At 47.0% G+C, this 10,000-nt stretch overlaps 1 protein-coding gene across 1 annotated transcript; it reads right to left on the bottom strand.

Annotated features, from left to right (window-relative positions):
- Positions 1-219: 219 nt before the first annotated feature.
- Positions 220-9,549, bottom strand: LOC146978342 (uncharacterized). The gene is made up of 2 exons (XM_085791013.1): positions 9,217-9,549; positions 220-2,539 (listed from the first exon to the last, which is right to left on the bottom strand). The coding sequence occupies exons 1-2, from the start codon at positions 9,527-9,529 to the stop codon at positions 273-275; spliced, it is 2,580 nt and encodes an 859-aa protein (XP_085647139.1). The 5' UTR covers positions 9,530-9,549; the 3' UTR covers positions 220-272.
- Positions 9,550-10,000: the final 451 nt, after the last annotated feature.

The raw sequence follows: 10,000 nt of genomic DNA, 5'->3' as shown, positions 1-10,000 counted from the left end.
TTGAGCTAAGCTAATTACGGGCGTTGCGGCTCCATCTCCCTTGTTACTGCACGCACAGTCGAAAGGATGGTGTCTATCTGCTTGTCATGGACTCGGGAGTGAGGCAAGACACGAAAAAAAAATGTTGCCGTATCCCTTTAAAGGTTATAGACACATTTGCTGTGTTGGATCTTGTTTTTCCACTGCTGACGATTGAAGGACCATCACAGCAGATTTCTGTCCGTCACTTTGCCAGTTCAACAAACCCAGCTGCTGGTTTGTCCGAGTTAAATCTACAGCTGCATCAACTCCGGCTGACGTCCGTCCGCCCTCCTGATCGGCTCTTTGCTCGTCTGGACGTCCAGGTGGACCTTCATGTGGACGTCTCTGGAGCGTTTCTCCTGGTAGCTCTTCCCGCAGACCCTGCAGCTGTAGGGTTTCTCCCCGGTGTGGGTCAGCAGGTGTTTCTTCAGGTCGTTCTTGGTGACGAAGGCCTTGCTGCACACGTGGCAGCTGAACGCCCGCTCCTTCTTGTGGAAGCGGATGTGCGTCTCCAGGTATCCTTTGGTGCTGAAGCTCTTGTTGCAGAAGCTGCAGCTGAACGGCTTCTCCCCGGTGTGGGTCAACATGTGAGCGTTCAGCCCTCCCATCTGCCTGAAGGCTTTCCCGCAGACGCGACACTCGAACGGCTTCTCGCCCGTGTGGATCCTCCTGTGGACCTCCAGCACGTGCACCGACGCCAGGCTCTTCCCGCAGGTCTCGCAGGGAACTCGCTGCGTCGGTCTGCCCCCGGTGTGGTTCCTGATGTGCGTCGTCAGAGAACTGTTATCGGTGAACGTCTTCCCGCAGAACTCGCAGATGTACGGCCTCTCGCCGCTGTGGATCCGCTTGTGGCGCCGCAGAGCGCTGAGCCTCGGGAAAGACTTACCGCAGATGCTGCACTGGAACGGTTTCACGCCGGTGTGACTCCGCATGTGCGTCTCGATGTTCTGGAAGGTGTTGCCGCAGATGTGGCAGATTTTACCGGCGTCTCTGTGCTTCTGCAGGTGAGCCGCCAGGGACTCTGACGGCGGCAGACTTTCGCCACAGACGGCACATACGGACTCGGCCGAGTGGCTCTTTGCGTGTTTCCTCAAACCGCCTTTACTCTGAAAAGACTCGCCGCAGACCTTACAGCAGTGAGACGTCTGAGTCGACGCCTCGGTGACATCACACCCCAGGTCCTCGGGGTCCGCCGGAGGCTCGAGGTCCTCGTCGTCGTGGATCTCCCCCTCGTTGGTCTCCGCGACGGCCTTCCCGCTGTGGATCTTCTTGTGGCGTCTCAGAGATCCGGGTCGGGGGAAACGTTTCTTGCAGATGTCGCAGACGTACGGTTTGACCCCCGTGTGGCTTCGCATGTGCGTCTCCATGTTCTGGAAACTCTTCCCGCAGATCCTGCAGACCCCGCTGGTCTCTCTGTGAGACTGCAGGTGAGACGGCAGGTCGCTGGGCGAGTCCACCCGCTGTCCGCAGACGCCACAGACGCTCTGAGACCCCCGGCAGTGCGTCTCGGCGTGTTTCCTCAAGAAGCCTTGGCTGTGGAACGAGTCGCCGCAGACTTTGCAGCAGTGCGAGACCGACTGAGACGGAGGCTTCGGCCCTCTGTCTCTCTTACCCTCCTCGCCCTCGTTGTCTTCGCTCTGGTCTTCGTCGTCTTCTCCTCCGTCTTCGTGGACCTTCAGGTGCTCCTGGAGCGCAGGCCGCTGGTTGAAGGACGCTCCGCAGATCGGGCAGACGTTGGCGGCCTTCCTCCTGCTGTGGATCATCTTGTGCCTCCTCAGCGCTCCGGGTCGGGGGAACCTCTTGCTGCAGATGTTGCACCCGAAGGGTTTGACTCCCGTGTGGCTCCTCATGTGCGTCTCCACGTTCTGAAACGTTTTGCCGCAGATGCGACACATCCCACCGCCGCCGGCGCCGTTGTTGCCACCGACGGTTTCTCTGTGAGAGCCGAGATGGTCCGACAAGCTCTCAGACGACTCCAAACCTTCTCCACAGACTCCACAGAGACATTCGGGGTTGTCTGCGTGAGTCTCCGCATGTTTCACCAGATTCCCTTTGTGGCGGAAGGTTTTTCTACAGATGAAACAGTGGTGAGTCGCCGGCCCGTCCAGTGGCGCCGCCGGCCGTCGCCTCGCCCCGGAGCGCTGTCCTCTACCAGCCCCCGTCCTCTTAGCGTCTTTATCACTGGAGCTGTCGCTGTGATCGCCATCGCTGTCGTTGCTGTAGTTGCTTTCGGCTGCGGAGAAATCTGAGGAGGCGGAGCTGGGCCGGGCGGCGGGCAGGAGGAGGAGAGGGGAGGGCTCGGCCTCCGGTGGCGAGGTATGAATTTCATCAGCGTCTTTATCACTGGAGCCGTCGCCGTAATCGCCATCGCTGTCGATGCTTTCGACTGCGGAGATGTACAAGGTGGGAGAGCTGGGCCGGGCGGCGGGGGGGAGGAGGAGGGTGGGCTTGGACTCAGGTTGTGAGGACTGAAACTGTTCGGTGCTGCATCTTCTGAGATCGTACGAGCGAACAGAGTCTGAAAGGCAAATAAAAATTTACATAAAATTAAAATGAAGATGAACGATCAATCATTTCATTAATCCCTAAGTATCTGACAGTGGCTGCACACTGAGAAAGGATAACTGTATTTCATAATAAAAGACATGTTTTACCTGCAGGTTGAAGGTGAATTAGTTTCAAACATGTGCAGAATAAAACACAGAGACGTCTGTACAGGTCACTCTCACACTGCTGTAACACAGGAGTTATTGAAGCATCATTGATGCCTGTTGTTGAGTATTTGCTTCATGTGTCGTAATGTTACATAATACATTATTATTTCATAGCGTGGTGAATGTGCAGGTCATAACTTCTTCACTAGAGCATTTTGGCATTGTTGGATTGTGTACTTGACGAGTTTTGAGGGAAAGGCGAAAGTACTGAATACTGATCGAAAGTACTGATCCCGTGGCTCTCAAAACAACATGCACCGATAATTAAAGGTAATGAATGTACTGCTATGACTATAGAGATTATGGCAACATGCGAATTTGCCAAATGTTGAACTATCCCTTTAAATGTTTGTTTTTTTTTTTTACAATATCTTTATTGGATTTTCATTTTTATAGAAAATATATATATATATATAAACATATATATACGTACAGGAACACAAAAGACAACAACAGGTGTGTAAAATGATGCCATGGTACAGAAGTGTATAAACATACACCATCAGAAGGAGTTTACATACTATACACACTTCCATAGAACAGTGTAATCAACAAGACGAAAACAAGGCGGTCAGGGCCTTTAAATGTTTTTACCTCACAGTTCAATGTTTTCTTTATTTGTCTCCCTTGGGGGAAATCTGTCTCAGAAATATAAGGCCATATAGAAAAAGATAAAAGGTCAGAATAAAAACGTGTAGTAGCTAAACATAAGTAGAAGGCTACAACAATGTATTTAAAATGCATTATGATATAATGCATACTATGCCACAAAAAAACTGGATGGGTGATGAAGTGTGTGTGTGTGTGAAGAATGCAACGCTGCAAGTCCGGTTAACAGCTGCTGTAAAGGTGGGAAAAAAAAAAAAAAAAAAAAAAAGTATTTATTCTGTCTTGTATGTGTTGTGTGGTATCACAGCGGAGAAGCAACGTGAATTTCGTTGGAATTCTTTTTTTTCAATGACAATAAAGACAATCAATCAATCAAATCACCTGTTCTGATGTGGATCTAGACGGTTTGTCTGATTCTTTATTGATCATTGAAAGTTTATTTATGTATTAAAAACATCACAATTGCTGATAAATTCAAACTTTTAACTCCAGCTGTCAGAGGGCCCTTCTATGGGATTATATCACTGACATAAATAACGCACGCGCAATGAGACTCGCGCGCGAGCAAATGAGATCCGAGCGTGCGGAAATCAAACACCCCCGCGCGCATTTCCTCCCCCCGAGCACTTTTCCAAGCACGCGCGAGCAATTTTGTATCCTGCATCTCTGCCCCCTGGAGCAATATTGTAGCCTGCAAGGAGAAAAACAGCTCGCGCGCGCGCAGAGTCCGCTCGCAGTACTTTCCCCTGCTCGCGCGCACGCAGACTGCTCACGCTCGAAACTCTCCTCTCCTCGCGCAGAAAACTGTCCCCTGCTCGCGCGCGAGTGATTATTTTTAGGGGGCGGTTTTTGTCAGTAGGGGGGCGGGCCTGAGGGCATGCCAATCACCGTTGTATCCCCCAATATAATTGGTGGGGTGTATTGGCCAAGTGGACAGCAGGGTACGGCAACATTTACTAGGACAAACGGACAAACCACACAGCCCTGAAGGCCTGGAATGACATGTGATTTGTGTCTTGACTTCAAACTTGAAAGGAGCTGGCTTAAGTTCAGGAAGTGGCGGAGTTGTGCATATAGACTGCAGCAAATAATAAAATAAAATAAAAATAATAAAAAATAATAAGAAGGCCGTGGTTCCGATCCGACTCAGAGGTTATCAATGTTTTAGATCTAAACTCAAGCACGTCCGGACAGTGTTGTTCGGCCTGAACCATCGAAAAGCTCTGTGGCCGGAGCAACACATTTATTTAGAAATGTAATCACTAGTTAACTTCAATGAATGTGTGCTCCAGATCCCTCTATTACTCTTTTAAACAGTAAACATTAGTTGACTATATTATTATTTTTTTTTCCATCTTCGCTGAGCATAAGATTTGTTCAGAATTAAATAAAAGTCTCTCCCATATAGACACCTGTCCCAAATATAGCAGCTGGAGAAATAGCCTACTATATTGACACACATCTGCTTCCATCCCATCTATTTTTTAAAATAATTTTTGGTAACACTACATAATATGACCCGCTTCTTACTGTGTACTTACCGTTCTATTACTTTACACCAGTTCCACAGGCGCAGGCTATTCATTCTCTCTCAAATGCACATCTATGGAAGTCTTGTATTGTCATCCAGGACGGAACACAAACAATACATTGATGTAATAATATACATATCTTTAAATGCAATAATGAGTCATTCAGAGATTTATAAAATGTTTTCATTACTGAATTACACAGAAACCACACAGCAGGTGCTATTCTCTCCTCCATACTTTGTGAGTACAGTAATGTAATTAATTACTGTTTAGGTAGAGCCTACAGTAATTTCCCTGGAAGTAGCCTACAGCCTAACAATGGGGAACCAGTCTGGATTATGAAATTAGCATTGCTCTCTGGTCCTTGGTGTGTATTTTGGCACTCAGATGTTTACCTCTAGAACAAAGTTACTTCAATGCTTCACAAGATAACATCATCTGAATATAATACAAAGACGAACAAAAGTTGTTATAAACTGTTTTGAATTCAGTTTTAATCCTTTATTGTGATCTTTTTCACTGGAGTGTGGCACCAATGATGGAGACTGAAGAATGGATGGGCTCCTCTGGATAAAAGGGTGATCTTGATCCAGCTGCTCGGGTCAAGGCAGAGATCAGGGTCATGGGTGGCTCGCCATCTCCCTCGTCAGGTAGGCCTACCGTTTCCATGGGATCTCAAAAACCTCATCTGTGTAGAAACAGAGCTATTGCTATTGTGTATCACATACTGTACAGTAAATACATCACTGTAACACAAAGTGAGAAGATTAATCACTTTTAACCGTGCAGTTTTTTCTCATCATGGAATAGCCTACTTTATCCAGTTTTTAACCTTTCACATCATGAATCATTAGCCTTTTAAACCATAACTTGTCATTTTTAAGCATATTAATCAGTTACAAATTATACGTACTTTTTCTTAAACTATTGAGTGAATGTTTTAAACCATTTATTTAACTCTTCAATGTAGGTATAAAATACAAAATCAATGCTATTACCACACTGTTTCACAACTGTAGGCTGCACCAGTACACACACTGTTAACGTTACTCTTGGACTGATTTCATCATTAATAACATTCATAACCAATAGTAAAGTTAGGTAATGGAGCTAATGAGTACAGTACTAACACAATACAAACGGATACAATCTCAAAGCAGAACAACCGCAACACTTTACAGATCCCGGTTAGCCTGGTGCAGGGGAAAACACTATCATCTTTAGCACAAGCTAACATCGCTAGCTGCATTAGCATAGTAACTCACCAAGACGTTTATAAAACGCGCTGAAGAACTGCCGTCGGTTCATCCCTCTCGTCTCCGCTGAGTGTTTGTTCTCTGTTATATCATATCACATCGTAGACATTGCGTAATTTCCCTCATTTCTCCACTTCGTCTCCTCCTGTCGTCCCTGTGGCGGTGTCAACAAGCTCCGTCCTCGCTGTGAGGTGGGACTTTCTACCTTCTCAACAGGCAACCAATGACAGGTGAGCAGCTTCTGGTCTGACCAATGACAGATGGTCAAAGGTGAGTGACTGTGGATTTGACAACTTATGTGATCAATAATAGCAGCGTCATTAGACAGGTTAGAATCAAATAGGATGAACTAAGGTGTCAATCACAGTCACTCACCTTTGACCATCTGTCATTGGTCAGACCAGAAGCTGCTCACTGGTCATTGGTTGCCTGTTGAGAAGGTAGAAAGTCCCACCTCACAGCGAGGACGGAGCTTGTTGACACAGCCAGGGACGACAGGAGGAGACGAAGTGGAGAAAATGAGGAAATTACGCATGTCTACGATGTGATATGATATAAACAGAGAACAAACACTCAGCGGAGACGAGAGGGATGAACCGACGGCAGTTTCAGCGCGTTTATAAACGTCTTGGTGAGTTACGTAGCTATGCTAATGCAGCTAGCGATGTTAGCTTGTGCTAAAGATGATAGTGTTTTCCCCTGCACCAGGCTAACCGGGATCTGTAAAGTGTTGCGGTTGTTCTGCTTTGAGATTGTATCCGTTTGTATTTGTGTTAGTACTGTACACATTAGCTCCATTACCTAACTTTACTATTGGTTATGAATGTTATTAATGATGAAATCAGTCAAGAGTAACGTTAACAGGGTGTGTACTGGTGCAGCCTACAGTTGTGAAACAGTGTGGTAATAGCATTGATTTTGTATTTATACCTACATTGAAGATGTTAAATAAATGGTTAAAACATTCACTCAATAGTTTAAGAAAAAGTACGTATAATTTTGTAACTGATTAATATGCTTAAAAATGACAAGTTTATGGTTTAAAAGGCTAATGATTTCATGATGTGAAAGGTAACAACTGGATAAAGTAGGCTATTCCATGATGAGAAAAACTGCACGGTTAAAAGTGATTAATCTTCTCACTTTGTGTTACAGTGATGTATTTACAGTACAGTATGTGATACACAATAGCAATAGCTCTGTTTTCCTACACCAGATGAGGTTTTTGAGATCCCATGGAAACGGTAGGCCTCCCTGACGAGGGAGATGGCGAGCCACCCATGACCCTGATCTCTGCCTTGACCCGAGCAGCTGGATCAAGATCACCCTTTTATCCAGAGGAGCCCATCCATTCTTCAGTCTCCATCATTGAGTGCCACACTCCAGTGAAAAAGATCACAATAAAGGATTAAAACTGAATTCAACAGTTTATAACACTTTGTTCGTCTTTGTATTATATTCAGATGATGTTATCTTGTGAAGCATTGAAGTAACTTTGTTCTAGAGGTAAACATCTGAGTGCCAAAATACACACCAAGGACCAGAGAGCAATGCTAATTTCATAATCCAGACTGGTTCCCCATTGTTAGGCTGTAGGCTACTTCCAGGGAAATTACTGTAGGCTCTACCTAAACAGTAATTAATTACATTACTGTACTCACAAAGTATGGAGGAGAGAATAGCACCTGCTGTGTGGTTTCTGTGTAATTCAGTAATGAAAACATTTTATAAATCTCTGAATGACTCATTATTGCATTTAAAGATATGTATATTATTACATCATGTATTGTTTGTGTTTCGTCCTGGGATGACAATACAAGACTTCCATAGATGTGCATTTGAGAGAGAATGAATAGCCTGCGCCTGTGGAACTGGTGTAAAGTAATAGAACGGTAAGTACACAGTAAGAAGCGGGTCATATTATGTAGTGTTACCAAAAATTATTTTAAAAAATAGATGGGATGGAAGCAGATGTGTGTCAATATAGTAGGCTATTTCTCCAGCTGCTATATTTGGGACAGGTGTCCTATAGGGAGAGACTTTTATTTAATTCTGAACAAATCTTATGCTCAGCGAAGATGGAAAAAAAATAATAATATAGTCAACTAATGTTTACTGTTTAAAAGAGTAATAGAGGGATCTGGAGCACACATTCATTGAAGTTAACTAGTGATTACATTTCTAAATAAATGTGTTGCTCCGGCCACAGAGCTTTCGATGGTCAGGCCGAACAACACTGTCCGGACGTGCTGAGTTTAGATCTAAAACATTGATAACCTCTGGTCGGATCGGAACCACGGCCTTCTTATTATTTTTTTAATTATTTTTATTTTATTTTATTATTTTGCTGCAGTCTATATGCACAACTCCGCCACTTCCTGAACTTAAAGCCAGCTCCTTTCAAGTTTGAAGTCAAGACACAAAATCACATGTCATTCAGGCCTTCAGGGCTGTGTGGTTTGTCCCGTTTGTCCTAGTAATGTTGCCGTACTCTGCTGTCCAATTGGCCAATACACCCAACCAATTATATTGGGGGATACAACGGTGATTGGCATGCCCTCAGGCCCGCCCCCCTACTGACAAAAACCGCCCCCTAAACATAATCACTCGCGCGCGAGCAGGGGACAGTGTTCTGCGCGAGGGGAGGAGAGTTTCGAGCGTGAGCAGTCTGCGTGCGCGCGAGCAGGGGAAAGTACTGCGAGCGGACTCTGCGCGCGCGCGAGCTGTTTTTCTCCTTGCAGGCTACAATATTGCTCCAGGGGGCAGAGATGCAGGATACAAAATTGCTCGCGAGTGCTTGGAAAAGTGCTCGGGGGGAGGAAATGCGCGCGGGGGTGTTTGATTTCCGCACGCTCGGATCTCATTTGCTCGCGCGCGAGTCTCATTGCGCGTGCGTTATTTATGGCAGTGATGTAATCCCATACCCTTCACCCTCTCATCCCCCACCTCCCACAGAGGTAACGCTGTTTGACCTGTGGTTACCTAGCAACAGTGGTAATGTGGCTCCAACATGGCGCTGGTCTGTGGAGCAGTTGCAGCCAGTTGCAGCCAGTTGCAGCCAGGTGAATAATAACAACAACTCACCTGTCCGCTTCAGTCGCACCTCCGGGCTCAGCAGCGCGTCCAGCAGCCGGCCCTGTCGCTCCAGCTGCCGCCGGTACTCCTCCACCTCCCGCTCCAGTAAACCCACGATCCGCTCCGCCGCCGCCGCCAGCCGCTTGCTGAGGAGCCGCCGCAGCAGGAGGAGCAGGCGGCCTCCGGACCCGGACCCGGACCCGGACTCGGACCGGGACCGGGAGCCGCTGCCGTGCTGCTGCTCCAGCAGCTCCAGCACCTCCTCCCCGAGCCACCGCAGCTGCTCCGACACCGCCTCCGTCAGGGCTTCGCTGAGAGCCATGATCCCCGTTCAGAGCGCTGTGCCCCGGCCGCAGGAAGGAAAACAACCCGGTCCTGGTCCGGGTCACCGGTTCTCACTGTGGGGAGGAGGAGCCCGAGTCTGACCCCTGCTGGACCGGAGGATAGATACTACACTGCCAGGGAGAGTGATGCTATCTATCAGTGTTGGCAGGGCCGCCCCTGGCCAAATTGGGGCCCTTAGCAAAATTTTATTTGGAGGCCCTCCCCCGGCTGACGTCAATAGTTACAAAATGACTGTATAATGATATGCCATTTAATTTGACAACATTTATTACTAATGTAGCAGTAGGTCACGAGAAGCAGCAGAGAGCAGAGACCAATCAGAGGAGACAGGAACTGAGGAGAGGCTGATTAGTAGCAGGTGTGACTCCAGGAGTAAATCCTTTGTGTGGCTGTGGCTGTTGACTCTCTGCTCTGGTAAGATAGACTTTGGGGGTTTTTAGAATTGTTT

This window comes from Trachurus japonicus, chromosome 11 (genome assembly GCF_045865225.1).
Source record: "Trachurus japonicus isolate A0001 chromosome 11, Traja_1.0".
NCBI lineage: Eukaryota > Metazoa > Chordata > Actinopteri > Carangiformes > Carangidae > Trachurus > Trachurus japonicus.
This window is presented reverse-complemented; position numbering and strand designations above follow the sequence as displayed.

Excerpts from the sequence above, each read along its gene's own strand:
- LOC146978342 (XM_085791013.1), bottom strand. The coding sequence starts at position 9,529 with ATGGCTCTCAGCGAAGCCCTGACGGAGGCGGTGTCGGAGCAGCTGCGG. Across the intron at positions 2,540-9,216 it reads GGTGCGACTGAAGCGGACAG|ACTCTGTTCGCTCGTACGAT; the intron begins GTGAGTTGTTGT and ends TTTGCCTTTCAG.